Source organism: Lemur catta, chromosome 4 (genome assembly GCF_020740605.2).
Source record: "Lemur catta isolate mLemCat1 chromosome 4, mLemCat1.pri, whole genome shotgun sequence".
Lineage (NCBI taxonomy): Eukaryota > Metazoa > Chordata > Mammalia > Primates > Lemuridae > Lemur > Lemur catta.
In genome coordinates this window covers 90,516,720-90,540,774 of record NC_059131.1, presented here as the reverse complement: position 1 = coordinate 90,540,774, position 24,055 = coordinate 90,516,720, and the positions used below count along the sequence as shown (strand labels likewise).

Here is a 24,055-nt window from a genome sequence, read left to right as displayed (position 1 = left end):
AAATTTACAGCTTTATTAAAATGCAATTCTCAGATCATAAGGACAGAATTCATATACTCTGCTATCTAATTTCAGAATATTTTCACCATCCCCCCCAAAACCCCATACTCATTACCAGTCACTCCCAATTGCTCCTCCCCACTACTCATTGGCAACCATTAATTTATTTTCCATCTTTATTGATTTTCCTGTTCTGGACATTTCATATAAATGGAATCACATAAAATGTGCCTTTTGTGTCTGGCTTCTTTTACTTTGTGTCATGTTTTAAAGGTTCATTTGTGTTGCAGCACATATCAGTACCTCGTTATTTTTATAACTGAATAATATTCCACTGCATGGGCATGCCACACTCTCTGTGTCCATCCATGGGTTAGCTGACATTTGTGTTGCTTCCACTTTTTGACTGCTATGAATAATGCTGCTATGAATGTTGCTGTACAAAATTTATGTTTTCAACTTTTTGTACATACATTTAGGGGTAGAACTGATGGATCATATGATAAATCTATGCTTAACTCTTTGGAGAATAGCCAAACTGTGTTCCAAAAAAGCTGTACCATTTTATATTCATACCAGTAATGTATGAGGGTTCCAATTTCTTCTACTATACTATTGTCTTTTTTTTGTTTGTTTTTATAGCCATTCCAGTGGGTGTGAATTGGTACCTCATTGTGGTTTTGGTTTGTATTTCCCCAAAAACTAAAGATATTGAACATCTTTTCATGTGTTTTGTTGGCCATTTGTATATCTTCTTTGGAGAAGAAGATTTCAATATAGATAATTCAACCATTTTTTCATTGGGCAATGTACCTTTTTATTAATATCTATGAATTATAAGAGTTCTTTATATATTCTGGATATAAATCCTTTATTGGATGTATGTTTTGCAAATATTTTCTTTTCAGTACTGACTTTATATGTACTATTTAAAAATTATAAATTTCTTAAAACATACATGTTTGCTGAAGTATCAGTTAGAGGCTAGTTTGTACTATAATTCTCCCTTAACAAGTAAGACTTCTTAAGGTGCTAGCATGCTGGAAGATATCAATTCTTTGTAGCATTGTTGGTAATAAGCACAAATCCTTACATGACTATAAAAATAGAGTTTAGTGCTTTTTTTGTATGGTCCCATGCATTTCTAAAAGTCCTTGAGCTATGATACAGCTTCATGAATTAATAGGAATAAAAAAAGCATTATTATAACCACAAGCTAGTTAGTTTCTGTCAATTCTTTGAAAGACATTATTTTTAATTATTCAAATTGCTTAAAATTCATTAAGTAAGAGGCATAAATACAGACCCAGTGGGAGATAAACTATAACACACAATCCCTGTCATCAAGGGGCTATAATCTAGTTGAAGGCAGAAGGATTATACACACATAAAGAGACAACCAACTTTGCAAAGCAGTAAATGACAAATGCCAGATGGTGCTATACACAAACATGGCTGAGATGTTTAGAAAATGATGAGATTTCACTAGGTTTTTCTTGAATTTCTGGACTGCTAACATGAAAGGTCTTCTTTTTATAAATAAAGTCAGTAAAGGCAGACCATACATGCGCATAGAATCTATAAATGATTCAACAAACATATTTTAGTGACTACTATGTGCTAGGTCCTATGTTAGAGTTGTAAACATAAATCAGGTCATACGGTTTGGCTATTCCCCAAAGAGTTGTCTTTTCAGCTATTCCTGCTATGTTGTTATTCAGAAAAAAGCTACCCTTCCCACTTTAATACTTGATAATCACTGAATCCTTCTACCTGTGAGCCAATGAAGTACAAAAGTAGATAAAAAATGACTCTTCAGATTCATAATTAACAGAGATTCAAAATGGTGACTCTCAAACAACTTTATTTGGTTGCTGTAAGGATTAAATACATTAAAAATCTCTTAAGTGCTTACAAATAGGTTTGGGCATAAATAATACCAAATAAACACTATTATTATTAGCATTATAAAGTGCTAACTGAATTTTGAAAGATAAATTAATTTGTGTAATTTTATCTTTGCAGAGATTGAGGAACTAAGATACCCTCTAATATATTGTTGTATAAAGAAGAGGTATGCCAATGTAATGTGTATTAATTAAAATTCATGTGATTACTGAGAATAAAAATGGCAAAACAAAAATTCCTATGCTTTGATGCCTTCATTTCCTTCCTCCCAACCAGGATTTTGTCGGGGGATGAACTTACAGCTCTGCAGTGTACTGGGGAATGTGGTCTGGGATTTTGTTGAGTTTTTGATTGGAGCAATCCACTGTGGTCCCTTCACAGCGGCACTTTTCAGGGCAAGCCAAATCTGCAAAGCAGTCCCCACTTAATTTTGATCGATAATCTTCTGTACCTATTGAGAATTCAAGCCAAAAAAAAAAAAAAAGATAACTGAGTCTGAAGGTTAGATTTTTTTTTAATTTGTAGGAAGAAAAAAGATCACTATAGATTATGTAGCAGGGAGACAACTTGGGGAATTTTGGTCAATGGATGTCAGGAGAGGGTTAAGAGAAAGGCTTGGAATTTTCTGGAAAAAAGAGTGACCAGATTCACATGACAGGAAAACATTAATAAATTTCAGCTTTTCACAGCTGTACTTTCTGCTGATCCAGTTCTGAGCCATTCTAGCCTATTTCACAGCTAATCACACAATGGGTATTAATTGTTAAAAAGTTTATTTTTTTTCTCTGAGTCAAGAATTGAAATGTATCCGGTAATAAGCATTCTATATATCATTGTAAATTAGGGCTTTCAAGGCAAATGGATGTACTCAGGCTTTTAAATTTTCTATGGACTTTGACTATTCTCTCCCTCTCACATAATCTCAGAAATGCCTAAAAAGCCCTCTTTTTTTCATTTTTATTTTATAGAAAGAGACAAGTAAATCCTGATTTAAGCCTCAGCAGCTTGTCATGCTGTAGAAAGCTGCGTGACGTTCCATGGTGCTTGACGGAACCATGTTTTACTCATACCTGGCAACCACATGGTTAGATCAAGCACAACAGAAAATCTCGCTACATTATCACTACACCAACCACTAGGCCAAAGGTAAGACCAAGAGGAAAGATGAAGGGAAGTAGGAGAAAAAGCTACAGACGTTCTGGAAATGTAATACTGTTTACATGACATGCATTCTTCCCGCAGAATGTTTATGACCATAGTAAGAGTATTACTACCGAAGATTTCCTGGAAACACAAAGAAGGGGCTATACTGAGAGGTGCCGCCACCGTTCCTCAGAACTGCAGAATGGAAACAACAGCTTTCGGGAACAACATCCAGGAAGAAGTTGAGGTAAGCTACAAGGACAACAGAGAAGCTCAAAAGATCTGTGGTTTCTTCTTGAAAAAAAAAAAAAATAGGTGCAAAAGACCAAGACTAGAAGAAGGTACATCAGGATTGAAAAGGGAGGACATTATGTTTCAGATCAGACACTTTTACTTACAGCCAAAATGGTGAATTCCTGCAAAAGTAAAGATCACCAAGAAGGAAAGAAAGACAGAGTAATCCCAATTAAGATTAATATGCATCTATATAAAACTAAGGTCTCTTCCTTCTTTCTTTATTATGGTAATTATAGAAAAATAGCATGGTGTGATGGGAGTTGTCATGCTTTGTAAAATGTTATGATATTTTGAAGCATGGTGGTCTTATAAGAAAAGCAAATGGCATAAAAGATGGATAGTACAAATTAAGCTTCTGTCGATTCCTTTAAAAGATGAACTCTCTGCAAGACAGATTTTCTTTTGAGTTATCACTGTAATATTTAGCATGCCACATAGAATCGTATTAGGCAAGTACATATGTAAAAGTGAATGGAAAACTAATTATGTAGATCCTCAACAACTATCATTAGCACATTTGGGTTAATCCTTAGGTTCTGGGGTATACTTACTAATGACCTTTCCAACATACAATGTCACTTTAGTGGAAATGGATTAGAATCTAAGAAGCTTGCAATGCTGAATATAATAACTTCAATACATTTGCAGTTAACACCATGGTATTTATTGAGAATCTGTTCTATTGTGATTTAAGCTTTACACCAACTTGAAATATTAAAATGAGGGTATACAAAATCTAAGTGACAAACACACTGGATATCTTACATTTCAAATGATCTCCATTCAATGCATTGACAATAATGCTTATTTTATGGTGGTTCCTTAGGTAGGCTCAAATTTTAATTAAAATTTTGGGAGAAAAGGAGGAGGATGCCCAAAGAATCCTTCTGAGTCCTGGTTTTTACAATTATTATTTTAAATAATGTAAATTAAGTTATCAGAAAGTCAAATTAAGACACGATATCTGATTATAAAGAAACTTTCCAAAACCTATCTTGGCTACTGTCAGTAAGAGGCAAAAAGTGTATCAGAATTTATGAAAACAACTTGACTTTTGGCTGAGCATGGTGGCTTACACCTGTAATCCCAGCATTTTGGGAGGCTGAAGCGGGAGGATCATTTGAGCCCAGAAGTTCAAGACCAGCCTGAGCAATAGTGAGATACTGTCTCTACAAAAAATAAATTAAAAACTTAAGCCAGGCATGGTAGTGCACACCTGTAGTCCCAGGTACTCAGGAGGCTATGGCAGGAGGATCGCTTGAGCCGAGGAGTTGGAGACTAAAGTGAGCTATGATGATGTCACTGCTCTCTAGCCAGGGGAAACATAACAAGACCCTGTCTCAAAGAAAACCCCATAAAAACAAAAACAAACAAGCAAACAAAAACGCTTGACTTTTGTTCTTTATTTGGTGAAACAGAAATATTAATTTCTAAATTATTAAAGTATATTTAAATGGAATAGTTTGAATAATTTGGTAATTATATTAATTACTATAATTTGGGGATTTAAATTATATTAATATTTCATTCTGTGAATGGTCTGTTTAGAATACATCTTTTTCTGGGTAAGTAATAGATATCAAATGACTTTCTACTTAATTGGGTAAAAGTAATTAATTTTAAAGGTTGTCAATGAAGGCCAACTAACTGTTCTTTTCAACATGTTATTTGCTATGAGGCCAGTATAACATATAAAATATTATTGATCATTCAAGCTCAAAATAAGTAACATAACTAAATCTGTTAAATTCATTAAAATATTCAAATTATAATTCGATAATGGCAAGCAACAAATATCTCCTTAAAATAGAGACCAAACCCAGAACTTTTCTTACAAAAATATGTATGGTGTTGCATACCAATACTAAAGAAATATCTTTTTATCTATAGCTCTCAAAATGTATTATAGTCTTATATATACCCAGGAGATGGTGAATACGGCCAAACAATACTTAATATGTTTTTATATAATGGTTTAAAACAAACAAGTCAAAGAGGCATTTTACACAATTGGCAGGCAAGGAAAAATAAATAAAGGAACATTCTAAAGAGCTAGCTCTACAATCATCAGTCTTGATAGTGTTATGATTGAAGTGGTAAAACATTGCAATTACTTGTCTTAGAAACATTTTATCCATCTGCCTAAATTATTCAAGACATTTAGTCCCCAAGAACTTATGATACTTTCACATCTGACATCAATATTCTTTTTGTGAAGTTATAATGTAATTCTGGATATGCAAGAATGTAAAGTCACAAACAAGGAACAACTGTATATAAATCAGCAGAAAGCTACTGTTTTGTATAAAAAGTGAAGCAAAAAAGTAAAAGTAAGACAAAAAGTAAAGTATACTTTTTTTAGTATAAAAAAGCTATATAAAAGTAAATCTCATGATTGAAAATGCAATTCTGTGTGTTTGTAACTGATTTCATGTAGAACTAGCTCTTTAACAACAGAAAGGTCTCTGTCTTTAAAACTAGCTCAATAAGCTATATTTTAAAAACAGGTTGAAAGATCAGATATACAATGTAAAGAGAAAAATGATTTAAGTAGAAAGCCATAGGTTCAAACATTTCAGCTACTGTGAGAAATTTTAGATAATGTGCCAAAGTAAAAAAGAAGGAGAAAAAGGTGGAGTTTAATAATATATATGTTTAATATCAGAAGCTGCATGCAAAGGTCAGGTTTTCAGGAAACAGCTACAAGTGATCTATGCATAAGTCAATCTATCTATAGAGTATCCACTGTACTTTCAAAAGCATGCATATCAAAGTTTTAGAAGGTATATTTTATAAGGTGAGAAAAGGGTGTCTGCAGTTAGTCCTACCACCGAGCAAAACCTACCTGGAATGAAATACTGTTCTTTAGCTAAATAAAAAAAGAGAAAAAAAAATAGAAGACGCACCTGAATGTCAGCAAGCAGAGATATGAGTTATATTAGATTAAGAATGGACTACAGTTACTATAGATAATTAAGTGAAAAATGTATATTCACAGCTGTGGCTGAAGTACAATAATGTACAGTGAGTAGTAAATGCATCTATAACTATGGATAATAATCAGCTTGGTTTCGATATTAGCTTTTTAGTATGAATTAACTGCCGAATGTGAAATACGCCTTCGATAGTTAGGTAGCATACTACCAAAAACATATAGAATTATTCTATCATAAGGAAATAGGAAAGATTAGATCAAAGCAAATAGTAAATTTCAATGAGGTAAGCTTTCTATTTAATAGGAATGCAATGTATTTATATTTAGCTTTTTATAAATAAATGCAATATTCCCAAAATGTTAAAAAATGGCCTTTTGTAGGGGGGAAAAAGTATCCTCACAGTACTATGCAAAATGAGAGAGTGCATTCAGAGTGAGAAGCAAGGATCAGGAGTGTCCCCATTGCCCTTCTACTCCTGAGCCTGAGTAAACCACGTAATCAGGCCTCAGTTCACTTTCTGAAGAAATAAAAACATGATTAATCACTGTAGGTTGGTCATAGTAACAAACATGAGAACCCTGGGTAAGGAGTATGAAGTATATAGGCATCTTTTTAACTTGGTGGATATTCTATCTCGTCTGCTGTGTGTTATGTGTTAAAAATGTCACATACAGAAGTATTACTATGAACTGTGTCTACAGTTCTCTTTATTTTTTTCTTCACGAGTAGAAGAAAAATATAATTCTATAATATTTAGTCATCAGCCGAAGGCCAGCTGCTTTTGTTAGGTCTCATGTAGCCCTTGTTTTTAGTCCCAGCGGAAATGCCGCACTAAGGAAGAAATTACCTGAACAACGGAATTTCTTGCTTTTGATCTGTCCAATTCTTTTGTTTGCCAGACGGCGGGGGCTGGTGCAGCGGGCACCGCTGGTCTCAATCGGGTTGGTATGGAGATAATCCGCCAGCCACTTGAGATGGCAGTCGCAAATAAAGGGGTTCTGGGCCAAATGCCTTTCAGAGACACACACAGAACAGTTTCATATACGACTTGCAACTGAATCAGTTCTCACATTCAGAGTGAAAACAACAGTCATCAGATTTGATCCAAATCATTTATACGTACATAGTTTGAATGGCCCGAAGAGGTGAGAAAGTCCCCTTGGCGATGGTCTGAAGCTTGTTGTCATATAAGGAGAGAAGGTTCAAGTTGTGGAGATCCTGAAAAGCATCTACCCGAAGGCAGTTTATCTTGTTGGCATTCAATAATCTGTTTGATCAAATAGTTGTAGAATTAACGTGTAGCAGCTCATTAACTCACCTGCAAGATTTTGTCCTCCTTGACAAAACCCAATTAAGAAATACATTTCTTTTAACCTCAACACTAACATTTTAACTTGAATAATTTAGGCGTTATGGTTTGGAGATTTGGGATTTTACTTGATAAAGCAAGAGTCATGTGGTCAAATGAATCTCAATCCAGTGGTACTTATATATGTATTCAATGAGAAATTATTAAACATTTTCCCTGGAAGACGTAGAGGCAGAATAGTAGACAGAGGTGAGTGAGATCCAGCCTCTATTAGCAAGGACATCATACAAACGCCATAAAACATTCTTAGTCCCTCAAACTGCCCTGTGGGAAAAAAGTTTAGTTTATTCTCAAAACAGCAGCCAGAGTGATCCTTGTAAACATGGGTCAGATCGTGCCACTCTGCTCTCAGAACCACACACCAGCTCCCAACTGGCTCTGAGCAAAAGCCTACGTCCTCACAATAGCCGGACCATGGCCCACCCTTCTGGACTCTGCAGCCTCCTAGTTCTCTCCTCTGGCTGTCAGCTCCGGCCACTGGCCTCCTGGCTCTTTTTCAAACACACCAGACGCTCTTATTTTCTGTCTGGAATATTCTTCTCCCAGATGTCTTTGCAGTCACTCTGCTTCCTCAGGCCTATGCACGTCTTCCCTTCTCAACCCAGCCTCCCCTGACCACCCCCTAATACACGCAGCCTGACTCTGCCACCTTCCCAACCCCCTAGCACTCTCAACTTCCTTTACTTTGACGTATTTTTTTCCCATTTCCTAAAGTATGTATTTCTTCCTCTCATACATAACTTATTTATTTTGTTATTGCTGACTGTCATTTGTATGCCTCCCCCACCGGGCCGGGGATCAGGGGTCTTTGTCTCTTTTGCTCTCTTTTATTTCCCAAATGCCTACCGTGTATGAAAGGCTCGAGAAATATTTGTGGTTGAATGAGGACTTCACAACCCTCTTGGAGAGTGACATGGTACATTACTGCAGTAAAGGTTTTAGTCCTGTATTATAAACTGCTTAGCTTTTTAACACAATATCCCACAAACTCATTTTTTCCCATAAACTATATCCATATTCTGTAAAATTGTGGTCTACAGGTCATACTTTGGCAACCATCATCCTTGTAGGTTTGACGTGACTGTGTCTGAGCTTTAGTTCATGCTGGGTTCACCTTTGGGGATCTACTTACCCTGCTGTCCACTTTCCCCAGCCTCCTCCAGAGCAGGACTTCCCCTCAACTAAAGCGCCCCTCCCTCTGGGTTCCTAAGGATACTATTCTGTGTTAGGCCCTCTTGTCAGCTGTTTCACACAGGCCCGCCTGATTGCCCAGTGACAGTTTCATCCTCTTTGGGCAGGACATTTTTTGATGCTCTTTTTCTTCCTCACCATCTAGTTCATAGGGCTTTGATATGTAGAACTTAGACAAATATTTAGTAGCTCAAAAAATACATGCCATGTGGTTTGGGCATCCCTCATTATCTAACATACTAAAGAATGTTTTCTCTTTTGACAACAAAATGATCTCTGTCTTTAATTAACATAAGGTATTTCCATTTTACTTGCTTGCTTTTTAGGTGCTCCATAGATATGCAAAGCCATGACTTTCTCCTGGTGCCTCTCTTCACTGTGCTCTTTGATCCCTCATCAGGAGCCAAAGTTTTGGTTTTCTTCCTGTTATAGCTAATACTTTTTCAAAAGCCCTTGAGGGATGGTTAGGGGTAGGCATCGATTAATTCTATACCTAGACCTTTGCGCCACAACACAAGTAACACTGACCATGTTCCTCAGTTCATAAGCTACCTGCATAAAGGAGGTAGAGAGCAAACTGCCAAACCGAGGACAAGGAACTGGTGGGGAGCCTGAAGCAACTGAAACAAGATGCTGTTTGCGGCATCCTGCCTCTCTGCAGTCTGTACTCTTTTAAATCAATGTGGTCCAAGGTATAGGAAAATAACTACTGAATATCAATTTCTTTTGTTTCTTTCATTTACCTGTTTCTTCTCCCTAATTTCTCATCTGGTCAAACAAAACTAAGATAAATAACTTTATCAAGTTTTCAGCTAACTATAAAGAGATAATCATGCCATTCCCCACCCCCACCGTCACCCCCAGCAGGCTTAAGAATGAGCCTTAAGCTAGAGATGGAACATTATAAAAGTGGCTTTATAAATAAGGTTTATCTACATACAGACCTCCAGATTTTATTAGCATGTTTTTTGCATCAACCACCAATAAGTGTGTTTGGAAAGAAAAACAAGGTGGACTTTTAAGTGTTGGTCTTAAATAGGGCAGTGATCATGAGAGTGATTGTGAGTAACTGGCATGGAGGGTAATTCTAGTAAAATGTGGGAAAGTGGCAGGGAGGTGAGTGACAAGCGGGCAATACTTGGCTACAGCACCAAGCTATATCTACTATGTGTATCTAACATAAATAGAATGATTTTACCATATCAGAAACTATATTTGATAATTTTACTGCAATGATTAAAATAACTGAAACCCAAATAAAGTCATTAGGTCACAAAACCAGTATTTTTCATGACTCACTGGTCTATTGTAAAATAAATTTATTGGGTTATATAGCATTAAGGAAGCAGAGAGAGCTGGGCATGGTGGCTCATGTCTATAATCTCAGCACTGTGGGAGGCCAAAGTAGGAAAATTACTTGAGGCCAGAAGTCTGAGACCAGCCTGGGCAACATAGCGAGATCCCATCTCTACAAAAAATAATAAAATTAGCAGGGCATGGTGGCACGTGGTTGTGGTCCCAACTACTTGGGAGGCTGAGGCAGGAGGATTGCTTGAGCCCAGGAGTTAGAGGCTGCAGTGAGCTACGATCACACCACTGCACTCCAGCCTGGTCAACAGAGCAAAAACCTGTCTCACAAAAAGAAAGAAAGAAAAGAGAAGAGAATAGAAGAGAAAAAGAAAAAGAGAGGAGAGGAGAGGGGAGAGAGGGGAAGGGAGGGAGAAAAAAGAGAGAGAGATAATGGGAGGGGTGACAGAAAGAGAAAGGAGAGAGCCTCACATAGTAATGTTCAATATTTTTTTGTTAACATTTTGATCCATTCGTTTGTGTGTGTGTGAACTGGGAGATGATATAAAATACATTTGTGCATAGTGGTGAAAAAGTTTAAGACATGGATAATAAAACATAATTATGAATGTAAGTTTATCAAGAAAGGAACAAAATCTACATTTAGGAAGATTGTGGGATTAGTAATAAGTATTTACCAAATAAACACCAACAAATAAATATGCCCCAAAGAGAAAAATAACATTTTAAACTTAAGAATTTTAAAAGAGACAGACTGTGAGCTAGTTTAGAAAAGAAATTACATCACACTTATCTTTATATCCAAAACATCAAGGCCAGTCTCTACCCCAAATGAGCTATATTATAAATGTTCGATGATTTAAACAGAATTTTGATGATCGAACACTAACAATCTTAGTATTTGCATGTTTTTATAAGCATGCATTAAAATATGGGATCAAATCTGCTTCTTGTAAATATGTATAGTAGATACTTCTTTCAAGACAAATGAGTAATAGCTATTGTCTAAGCAGAGTGGTCTTTGATTTACAGATAATTCTCTCACTAAATGTTAGTCTGAGGAGTACTGCTATATTATAGCTCACTGCCACCATCGTTGTGTTTGGGGAAGTTATTCCAATACTGCAGCTCCTGCAGATTCTTCAGACTAAGATCGATAAGCATATCACCGTATCTCTCTTGGTTCCAACTACCGCTTACATCAAAACAGAGATGTTTCACAAGGGCAGGGATCGTACAAGATTTAAATGATAGAACAGCCAGAATGAATACATTCATGAAAGTGTAGAGAGAAAAGTTTTGGGACAATTCCAAAACATTGTGTCCTCAAGTAAAGAACCATCTTCAACGTTAGCTTTACTAGACTAATCTTTTCTGTTTTATTAAACTATATAATTTTGGGTCAATTTTTTCTGAAGCTTCCATGAAAATATGAGATGGTAAACTGACTAATAGATATTATTAGGTTTAAAAGATCCAAAACAATCAAATACTTACAGTAGCTGTAAAGAAAACAGTCCTTCAAATAAACTTTTTGGGAGTTCTGTAATTTTATTTCCATAGAGAACACTGAAAAAAATGTTTCAAATGGAAAAAATCAGACACCAAACTTGCATAGCAAATTTATCTAATACATATGTATTCAGGCATAGAGGAGACAGTAGGCATTCAATATATCATAGCAGTTACAGTTCAGTAAACAAACTTCATTTGCAAATGTCTTTTCCCTGCTTACAGATCAGATGTATGCTTACTGGAGAAAATTTGGAAAACACAGAAAAACAAAGGAAGATTAAAAAAAGTAATATAATTCATAATATAACAAAGAAGAACACTAATGATAGAATCCTTAAAAAGAAGAGGTTTGGGCTGATAATACTGGTAGACAGTAGAAGGAACTTATAAATGTACAGCTTTTCTTTTAAACATATAATGTGTATGCTTGGGAAACGTAAGATCTGTGAAGACAGTGATTATGAATATGAATTTAGGATAATTGTTGAAATTTACATTCAAAATTTATATTCTCAAGGAAATATAAACTGGAATGAATCATTACGGTACCCACCTCTGATCTGACACTAAGTATAGACACTAAGGGCAAGGACCATGACTTAATCACCTCAGTACACCTAGCATAGGTTTTCGCATATAGTGAGGCTCAAACTTTGGACGGACAAGTGAAATTATATGATAAATCAGCAGGAAAACAAATTAAGGAGTAAAATTAACAAAAAGGGTGATGTGAGATTTCAAGAGCAAATGAATGGAAATGGTTGACTCATCATATCCTTTACAAACAATAGGTCTAGGATGATGTCCATCTATTTTTAGCCCTAAAGTATGGGGAAAAGAACTAAGTGTATAAAAAGATAGAGACTATATTTTGCGGGGACATTTTTACAATAGGTATAAAAAGTCATAAAGATGTTATATGAATTTTAACTTAGTGGTTCTACTGTTAGGAGTTCAATTTAAGGTAATAATCAGAGACAAACACAATATTTTATGTGCAAAATGTTAATTATGGCATAATTGTAACAGTAAAAAATTAAGTACTAATAAAATGTTCTCAAATCCCCAAATAGGGGATTGGTTAAATACATATTTCACATTGATAAACATCAAGTTTTGGAGAGTATCTAGTGACATAAAAGTCATCATGATATAACATTAATTTAAAAAGAAATACAAAATAGTATTTATAGTATTATATTAATTTTGAGTGAAATATATACACATATACAAAAAAAGTAGAAAATATTTAGATGGCAGGTGATTTGCCATTCAGAGATGACTTGAATTTGTATCTATATATTTTTATGTATCTTTATATTCTCTACAATAAGTATATATTACTTTCAAAAATCAGAAAAGTATTCTTTTGAAAAAGAATCAAACAGATATCATGATATATAAAAGAAAAATATGGAATGAGACTCTAAATAATTAATATGTTTGGCAGCAGTACATGATTTCTGTCTGAAAAAGAAGAAACTAACAATACAAAAGAGATAAGTAAGAGTGAGGGAAAAGTTGGTTCCCTTTGAAGATGTCAGAGAAAGGTGTGATGTATTACAAAATATGAAGAAAATTCTCAAGAGAATAAATAAAACTGGTTGCTGTCTGGTACACAGAGACATTCCATTTCTCTCTTTGGATTTTAGTGATACAGCCATAAAGTATAACATAAGATTTCATTTGTATAGAATGTAGATTTTTTTAGAAAGGTAAATCAATTAGAGGAGAAATAATTTTAAAAATCAGATAACAAAGGAGAGAATTATATATTGTCAGAGACAGTTGGAAAGGAAATTAAGAAGGAACCAAGCATGAATAAATATGTTTTGAGGTCAAGAATAAGAGAAGAGAAGGCATTTGGAAATATAACTGTACAGATTTAGATGGCGATTCAGGATATTCAATTCAGTATCATTCAATTAATTCACTCAACAGGAGATATTTTGCACTTACTATATGCCAGCAACTTTGCTAGGTTCTAAGTTTGGTGGCCAATTAAATTGAATACAACTGTTATTCTTTGAATGTTCATCATTTACCCATGTACCAGGCACTGATATGACTGAGATGAATTAGGTATGGCTTCAAAAAGCAGTCTAAAAGAGTAATTTTTGAATACTGGAAGAGTCTCATATTTTGAATCCATTACAACTTAGAAAGGAACAAAGATGCATACAAATTGTGGGGGTCCCACATAAGAATCAACAGATGAACAATTTAGTAGAACATCTATTTGAAACTTTTGCTTCAAAGGTTGGCTCAGGTAGCACGAAAAAGGATTACCCAGGAGATGCATCATATTTATATATGAAACTATTTTTTCCCAACAGATCATTCTGTTTTAAGACCATGTTAAAAAATAATAGATGCTTATCGTTAATGAGACAAGATGGGTAAATGGTGAATAGAAAGAGGAAATCACAGGATAGAGGAAATCTATCTGTATAGCTGTTATTGGCATATAGACTATCTTCCATAATAATATGATCATAAAGTCATACTGAATGTAATGGAAATGAGATTTCTCTACAAAAAGTTACAGCAATACTAGGGTTGGGGCCAGTGATTTACACAGCAATAGGATCAAAATGGCAGCAATGAAAATGAGTTGAAATATCAAAAATCCAAAGACCAGGACAGAGAAGTAGGATGACAGTCAAAGAAATAGGGCCAAAATCTATAAAAATGAGGGAAAGACATATCATCACATAAAGATACAAAGTTGAAGAAGGCTGGTGAGAATTTGTGCTACACTCTTAAAAGGCAAAGAAAACTTAAAAAAAAATTGAAAGATAAAAGTGAATTTGGGTGAAAAGAAAATAAGTACAAGAAGGATTTGGATAATATCATTCAAATACCAAGAATACCAAATTGAGTACCTTCTCTAGTTTTCTCATATATGACTTCTACTCAGCATACTATCTGAAGTATACAATTATGCTGATAGAGAATTTTTATAGTCCTTTGACACAACAGGGAAATCTTAAGGCAGTTCCTGTACCTGCTACATGTATTATCATTCCTTTTACTCTTTGTTATTATTTTATTATTTTAATAGCTTATTACACAATAATTCATAATATAGTCATAACTATATGTGTTAATAAACATAGTATAATGTATTGAGGTAAGTGATAAATTATTAAGTTGTTCTATTTATTGTTTACTTTTTTATTTCTTTTTATCTTTTAATTCTCACAACCTCAAAACACTCAATTAACATTATTAAGGCAAGAGCTTAATAGTAAATACTACAAGCAAGCAGATATAAATAAGAATTCTCCACATATTTCTCTCCTTCTTTATATATAATGATTATCTTTGAGGCACAAAGAATTCAAGGACCAGGAATTGGTATGCTGATTTGACTTTTGTTCTGTCCTGTAAGGCTAGGAGGTTGTCAACATTACCTTCGGATAGAATTACCACAGTCCAGGATGGTATTAACAGTACTTTATGAACAACATGACTGGGTGATTTAACTGAGTTTTATCTTAAAATTTGTTATTTCAGAACCTGACATTCCAGCCTGTAAGCAACACATGACTACACTCTCTACATTTCCTGCTGACAATTGTTCCTCTAGTTTTGGGCTTCCTCTAGCCAAAACCCTCTAAAACAAAAAACAACCAAAAATGAACCCAAGCACATATTGCAGGTTAAGTGACAGTTTTCCATTTTCTTCCTTTAAAGAAAACTGTAGGGTTTTGAGGAGACCATAATAGCAATCTGAACACCATGGGCCCAGATGAGCACTACACTCTAGTTCTCTCCTGGTAGGCATGAGAGCAAACTGTTCTACACACCGCAGGGGTTTATCTGGGTCTCACACATGTGCATCCTGGCATCCTTATGGCCACCACTGACTTAGGAAATTTGAAAGAGCTCTGCAGGAATTTACATCAATAAGAACCCTTCTCTGAGCATCAACTCTTAAAAAAAAAAGAAGCCAGCCTCCACTTTCCAACTTTAAAATGTGATATAAAGGTTACTTTACTTAGTGGACTTTTGAAGAAATTTTACAAGCTCGAAGACATAACAGCCTCTACAAACTTATTTGAGAACTTCTTTAATTTACATAGCTATCTTCCTGAAAGTCCTCTTGACATTAAAAAGCTGTCATACTTTCTTATCTTTGTTCTGTGAGAGATTAAAGCTGGTTCTTTCAGGAAAGTCATAAAACGATGAAACAAGGAGTAGAGGGGGCCTCTCACTGGTCATCCTCATCTGTTCTCAGCAAGACTTCACCCAGCATCGTTTTAAAGGGGACTGATATTGTCTTCAGACACAGTGGCTCTCTGCTTTCCAAAATAAACATTCCCCCTTTCTTTTAGAAAGAAAAAAAAATTCAAAAAAGGGGCTCTAACTCTTGCTCTCTTAACAGCAAAATTATCAAATCATAAAATATATATTCCAAAAAAGTGGTTAATTTTAGTAGCAGTCCTCCATAAAGACGATAGAATTAATAAATAATTAATAATCATTAACACTATTCATAGTTCATATTCCACAATAAAAATTGAGAGTATATTTTTAAACCCAGATATAAAAATGCAGCCACTGTTTGTCGTGGCTTCTGCTTTGCTTCAGTGATGCTGTCAACACTTACAGTGAATTGAGAGAGCGCAGTCCTTGGAAGGCATCTGGTGCAAGTTCAGAAATCTGATTATTGCTCAGGTCGCTAAATTAGAAATAAGGTTAGGTTAAATTAAATAGCATGTCAGTGAGATTTACTGCAGGAGAAAGCTATTTGTGGCTTTTACATGTTGGTTTTGTACCTATCAATACATGTATAAAATGTGCAACATAAAGCATTTGAAGAATCCTAAATTTAAAAAAAGAAATCACGCTTTTTAAAACAACCATTGTCTATTTTCCGAAATTATTATTAAAGATGCCATGTCTTATTATTACAACAGAACACCTAAGAATGTGCATAATGTATTGATCACATGCATTCAAGTTTGTATGAATCAATATGTTAAATTAAAGAGAAATTTAAAAATTACACAGTTCAGGTATGAAGTTTAAAATATTATTATAGAACTAGCATTCAGATAGGCACATCACTTAATATTAAACTGTCAAATACTTAAATATTCATGCTTAGGTTTCTTTGAGTGGTCATGACCTGTATAATTTTTAAAATTATGTGTACTCTAGAATATTGTTCACTCACATTCTTCTAAGCTTTTTATATGGTGAGAAAGCTCCAGGAGGGATGACTTTGATTGAGTTCTGTTCCAAACGTCTGCAATAAAAAAATTCAATTTTTAAATGGAAATGTGAACTCTCAGACATGTTTAAGTCTCAAGATTCATGTCACGAAGCAAAGTTGATGCTCTTCATGAGTGATATTTTCTTTTCTTCCTCAAAAATGACTACTAAAATTAATCGTGCTTTTCAAATGTGAAATAAGTTGGGGTTAAACATAAGGCAATTATAAAAATAATAAAATATTCAGATTTTTAAATTTTACAGGTCCATCAATATTTAAATATGGACTTTGTATAAAAGAGAAAACACCTTTAAGAAATTAATTTGGGAGTACATTTTAATAACCTAAATATAAGCAAGAGAAATATGTACTAACACTGAATAGACATATAACATGTTTCAGAGATAATCATAAAACTCTTCCACATAGAAAATTACTGTTCAATATTAAATTTTATAAACCTTTTACTTCTTCTACAGAAAGCATATTATAGATTAAAAAAATAACTGTTATACTCACAAAATTAATTTTGAAGGTTCTTATGAGGCAAAATCTTAAATTCTAAATCCATAAGTGCTACAGAGATTTTCAGTAAGACAGTCTGAACTACGTCAATTCACTATCTGAATATTTCACATAAAAATCACTGCAGCAAAGTGCATTCTAAAACACAACTGAAGTACTTTTATGATACACTAAAATCACAGAGTTGAAAATAACTCTCTGACATCATCTACTCTACGGTCCTGCTAACAGAGAAAGACAAGATTTTACCCATCTAGTTATGAAAGACAGAAAGAAGTAGATTTCACGAAGCCTTTTGGTAAATATTTTAGTCCATCAAAAAATGTTGCCTCTCAGCCTCCTTTATAAACATATAAACATCCTCACAAACATTTCCCGCCCCCTTCTCTTCTGTTCTGCTCTGTATCCCAGAGAGCTGACTCCAGTGATTCATATATCCCAGATCACTTGCCAACTGGCTCCTGTGAGATTTGGCCAATGAGAAACACCGGTGGGAGACTGAGGGATGGCGGGAGGGGACAAGCCAGGGTATTTTTCCTCTTCTCTGATCAGGAGATTTCACGGCAGCAGTCTCCTCTCCTTCTTAATTTTAGTTCCTGCTGGGGGCCGCCTCCTAACTTTGTATAACATCACCTTCTTCTTCCTTCTTTGTAGCCCTGGGCAGGTAGCAGCTTTTTCTCTCTGTCATCTTCCTACGACTGTTTAACTCATTCACCATATTAAATTCCTCTATTTTTAAGTAGAAGAATAGAATTCATCTTCAACAGAAAAATAAAGCTCACCTGAAATGAGCACTATTTTCCAGCCTGGATTAAAAAAATATATATGCATATATAAGAGGGCTGTCTGGAAGGTATCCAGCCATGTAATATGAAAAATTATATTAACAATGGCTGTATACTTTCCAGACAGCCCTCATATATACATATACATACATATGTATACATAAATGACAATATATATTGACTATATATGTGTCATATACATTGGCTCATTTTATTGAATGTTGGTAGTAGTTTAACATCCATATATATATTACTAACATTTAATGAATAAAATCAAATAAACCAAATATACCTATGAGGTTAAATCAAATCGCCTACATTTTGGTGTTTTCTGATTCCAAAGCCCTTCTCACAGTGCCACGGGTTCTTTAACAGTTTCAGGGTTCACTCTCCGGACCTCTTTATCTCCATATGCAATGCGTCTCCACAATTTTCATCACTCTTGAACTCACTGTAACATTTGATATTGCTAAGAATCCTTCTTCTCTTAGGATGTGACACTATCTGGCCCTGGTTCTTACTGTACTAATTCTCAATTCTTTCTCTTCTCTATGTCAATTATGGTTTCACTATTTAATCCCCTGAATACAGTTATTTCCCAGGTTTCCATCCCCTCCTCTCTCATACAAAAAGTAAAATCACTTTTCTATAATCTTAAATTTTGTCATGATTTCTCCCTCTTCAAAAGACAGAAGTTTGAGAAATGTAAAACTATGTAAGGAAAACAATTAAAATAATTTATAATATACTACTCAGATCAGTGAATTTTACTATAGTTTCTTTTTTACTTACATGTTTTAAACAATTGAGGACTTACCATATACAGAATTTTTACATCTTTATAGCCAATATCATATCATACATGTTTTCCTATATTGTTAAAAATTTTGGAAAACATTACTTTTAATGGCTTCATAGTATTTCATTGTCAAAATATACCCTTTCCTTAATCCTTCCCTATTAGACATTTAGGTTAGTGACAATTTTACACTATTATTAATATTGTTTAGTTATTTTAAGACAATTAAAGCATGATCTCCTTTGGAAGCCTTCATTTTCTCAGGTATGATTAGTTGTGCTTTTCCCTATATACCCAACGACATGCTCTAAACTCCTCTGTTTTTATTTCACTGTATTCTACACATTTTTCACATAACCCTGCTCACCAGGTTGTTGGCTGCTAAGGGCAGATTTACTCTATAAAACAGGAATAAATCCTACAAAGAAAATATTGATTTAGCATCTGCACTATTTATCTAGGTCTTAAGTAAGGGTATTTTTTTTCCAAAAGTTCTAAACAGTGCAAAGGGTATTTAAATCATTTCACTATTATATTATTGAGTAGAATGTTCTGAATAGATGGTTTAGAGAAACTTTATTTTACCTTGATACATTCTTAAAGTTAAATTTTAAGGGCTTAAAATGTAATCAATAAAAATACAAAGAAAATAAGCTATAGGTGGAACATTATTGACCAGTTAGATGACTTTCTTTGAGTCCTGGCCAACAAAATATCATTTCAATGTGTTAAAGATTTGCTCACAATAACATAGCACTATGATAAGGAAAAATCAGTAATTCTTAATGACTAATAGATTTCTTTTAACAGTAATGCAAAACTAGTTAATATAATTACTTTCCATAGATATCATTTCAGTTTCTTAAAAATAATCTAAAGAAACCAGTACTTATTAATTCATTCATTTGCCTTATAAATATTTAATGTCTACTTTGCACAAAATATTGTGCTATATGATTGGAATTCAATGGTGATCAAAAGCAGACTTGTTCATACCCTCATGGAGGTTTTATTGTTAAAGAGCCTACATTTCCAGTCAGATTTCAAAGCTAATTTCCTTGATATAACTTTTATTAAAATGCTATATTCATCACTGAGACTTCTGAAATGTCAATAACTTTGACAAATGTGGTCAAACTAATTCCATAATTTTATGTAAATGAAGATCTTCCTTAGAAATTTTAAAATTCATTTATTATTTTAGAGTCTCACAGTCTAGAATACTTACAATGATCATAAGTTTTTCTAATGGCACTCAAATATATGTCATTATGATAATTTGTGTTTAATCTACTATGAATTTCATTGATAAATATCACTCTTAAAGCAAACAAAACAAAAAAGACATACAATAAATTTTGTTAGAAAATATATACTCAAAAATTAATAAAACAAAGAGAATTCATGATGAAATAGTACTCTATTTTATATGCAAAAATAACACTTCAAATGTAACATAGTGTATTGCATGTATCATTTGTTACTGCAATTTACCATGACTTCATCTTTACATTGCAGACTATTTCATTTACAACATACACAACAGAAAGCTGAACAATGACATGTACAATGGATTTGCTCACTTTTATTTATCTATTTATTTTCAACTTGGTTCCAAGAAAAGAAAGTATTTGAAACAGAGCTTATATTGTTATTTACACTGACTCAGCAGCTAATTGGTATTTATCATACTGTCTCAGCAGTTCATTAAAGCAAGACATAATTGCATCCTTCATTCAAAGAGACAGATTCTTAAGTAGGAAAATATTCTACTACTGACAAATGTCAAATAATAAATTTTAAAACATTTCAGAATGTCTGTTGTCTTTTCTTTAGTGGAAAAACAAGAAACTAATTATACTTCTTGTCAACTTTTAGGTCTTTAGGATAAAGTGCTTTTCTTTTGTATTATAAGAACTTTAGAATATATTTGATAAACTGCAAACAACATTCATCTCAAATGGTGCCCTTCTTCCTACAAAAAGGGAGAAAGTATATAAACCAGATTATAAAAGTGAAGGAATAGAAATATTAGAGTTTCAGGTTAAAGAAAAAAAAAAAAAGCAAATGAAATTTACATTTTGTAGCATTGCTGTCCCCTAATTTTATGCCTTAATAGCATAGAATTGGCTGAATTTTATAGAGTGAAAATTTGAATACACTGTTCCATAAAGAAGCTAATTAAAAACATTCCAGGGTTACAAACATAGGAAGTGTAATGGCTAAGATATATTTGCATACTGTGGATAAAATTCACCGTAATTAAGAGAGTTCCAAATGCTAGTCCTTCAGAGAAAATTCAATATTGTGAGTTTCAAAATAAAAATAGATTTAGCAAAGTGAATGTGGAAGAAAATCCAATAAAACACATATTAAAAGGAAGATATTTTTATGTAAAAGGGGCCAGCCCCTTTGTCTACACAAAATTTATGTGAATGATTGCAAAACATTCTATCAAACACACACACACATGCACAACCCCCCCCCAAAAGCAATGGCTATTACCACTCCAAAATTAGAAGGAAATTTTCGTTGCATGCTCAATAATATGAGAAAATGGAGATAGTTTTCCAACTGCTCCTATTAAAAAAAGAAACTCAGAAGAATGTTTAGCCAATAAAAGACCCTTCTTCCCCGCTACACATCTAATTTTTTTCTCCTGCTAAGTACTGCTCTTTTATCCTACATGTCTTTAAAACTTTAGAGTTCCTAAAGAATAAAAGACAAACAGTATCTATCATTTTATGATGTCTATTTCAAAAATTATAGAAAATAGAAAATCACGTACTAACCCTCTGCTTTAATATTCAAGACCTTTAGAACATGTCAATTATGTGTAGGTACAATTTTTAGCTCAATGAATTCCAATTCTGTCACCTGTGGACTGCTGGGCTCTGTGACATATAAAATACTCTGCAGTGGTTAGCAGTGAGCAGATCTTTCATGAGTAAACAATGTAAGTATGATTGGGCAATTAAAAAACCCCAACTAGTTCTGAAGCTATTTACAAGGTATGGAAGAATATTTAAGCATGATTTAAATGACACTTACAGCTCACTAGCATTTAATTCTTAGACATTATTCTCAATGTTTCAAAAATTATATTATTTTAAAAAACTATAGAAAATAACATCCATATGCCAATTCTTAAATAGCCCTCCTCAGGAGGTATTTATATGCTTTGTATACATAAATATGTAAAAATAAAAAAAATGTCATTTAATGATTAAAATTATGAGCTTTGGACTCATATAGACTTGAATTAAATTCAGAATCTGCCAGTGATTAGCTCTGTAGACATTGCAAAAGTTACTTTGTTTCTCCTGTGTGTCAGTTTCTCCTTCTGAAAAATGGGGAATATAGAACTTACCATAAATGTTTTGGTCAAAATTATAGGAAGTGTAAAAAAAATGGTATTTTGCTTATTACCCCAAAACAGCAAAAGAATAAAAATATGGGGCTATATATGTGTATTAGCTAATCACAAATATAATACATAGCACTACATAATAAAAAGTCTACAGCACGTATAGTAGTTCCCCGTTACCCACAGGGGATACATTCCAAGACCTCCAGTGGATCCTGAAACCATGGATAGTACTGAACCCTATGTATGCTATGTTTGTTCATATATATTCATACCTATGATGAAGTTTAACTTATAAACTAGGCATAGTAAGAGATTAACAAGTCATAATAAAATAGAAAAATTATTAACAATGTACTGTAATAAAAGTTATGTGAATCTGGTCTCTCCTTTTCTTTCAAAATACTGTTAATATTTTCTGATCCTGGTTGACTGTGAACTGTAGAACTACAGAAAGCAAAACCGTGGATAAGGGGGGACTACTGTACACACACACACACACACACTCACACATTATACAAAAGACTAAACCTGACACATGATTTTATCTCTAATGTGAAATAAATATATATGGCTCCAAACGATGTTTTCAAACAAATTAGCAGTACAAGATTGCAGATAACTCAGTAACTGTATATCAAAAACATACACACATACCATTCACACTGAAGCTGAAACAATATAACTGCTTGCAATGTCCATGATCAACATGATTAAAATATAACACTTTCTCTGATTTGGGGACTATCTTAGAAACACAAAAAAAGTTTTTATAAAATCCAGTAAAGTATTTGTTTGGATTGATTGTTTCTGTAACATACAGCCCAGATGCTGATTATACATGGCAATAAAACTGACAGTTCTTTGCATTTTCTCCATCTGCTTTTAACGTAAATGGCAAAAACAGCTGCCAGAGAATAAAGCCGAGATTTAATGGAGTGAGAGGAGGGAGGAAGAATGACTCCAGCTTCTGAATCTTAAATTGCTCGGTATAAGCAATACATTCTCATCATAGGTAACATTGGCCCAGCATTTGGAAAGGAGGAAATAACAATATTTCTTTGACAATAAGGATTCTCTTGTCTATTACATAATAATTCCAGCATAAGTACTTTATATTTCTGGGATGTTATGTCCAGCTTTGGCAGTAAATGAAGTCCACTGAAATCCTTTATATGTCCCTCCATAAAATGACCAAACATATTTTAGCCTACAATATTATTTCTGTTTTGTAATTGCAGTCTCCAGAAATTTATAAATTTAATAACTATCTTCAGCAGCTGAGTGAATACTGACCTCTAGAGGGACAGACTTTGCATATAGCTAGCATTTTTGCCTTAAGATTGTGTCTATACTAATTGGTTATCAGGCATCCCTGTCTTGGGATGAACTTGTTCCTGAAAATTATTCATTTCCTTAATTTTATTTTATTTCTTATGATGTCATTTTAGGATACATTCCCCTTAGCATAAATTTAATTGATGTTTTTATAGTTGAGAAATGATTCTTTTTCCATTTGGTCTTAAAGCATTTAAATAAAACCAAACTATGTGTGAGTGCATGAGTGTGTGTGTGCATGAGTGTATGTGTGTGCTTTCTGAGTGAGTATTAAAATTTTCATGTATGTATTCACATGGACACCTATTTAAATGCAAAGATATACTCAATATACGCAATCAAATGGTTTA

The 24,055-nt window shown here is 33.7% G+C and overlaps 1 protein-coding gene across 2 annotated transcripts in view; it reads right to left on the bottom strand.

The window, feature by feature from the left end:
- Positions 1–24,055, bottom strand: part of LOC123637329 (slit homolog 2 protein) — a 117,167-nt gene that overhangs the window by 80,134 nt on the left and 12,978 nt on the right. Inside the window, exons 3-9 of one of the 2 annotated variants that reach the window (XM_045550446.1) lie at positions 16,853–16,924; positions 16,283–16,354; positions 11,650–11,721; positions 7,408–7,551; positions 7,132–7,295; positions 6,194–6,217; positions 2,209–2,359 (exon numbers count right to left, since the gene is read on the bottom strand). In XM_045550446.1, coding sequence (XP_045406402.1) covers positions 2,209–2,359; positions 6,194–6,217; positions 7,132–7,295; positions 7,408–7,551; positions 11,650–11,721; positions 16,283–16,354; positions 16,853–16,924 — 699 coding nt within the window. The remainder of the gene's footprint in view (positions 1–2,208; positions 2,360–6,193; positions 6,218–7,131; positions 7,296–7,407; positions 7,552–11,649; positions 11,722–16,282; positions 16,355–16,852; positions 16,925–24,055) is intronic. The other variant, XM_045550447.1, reaches the window with a different exon arrangement.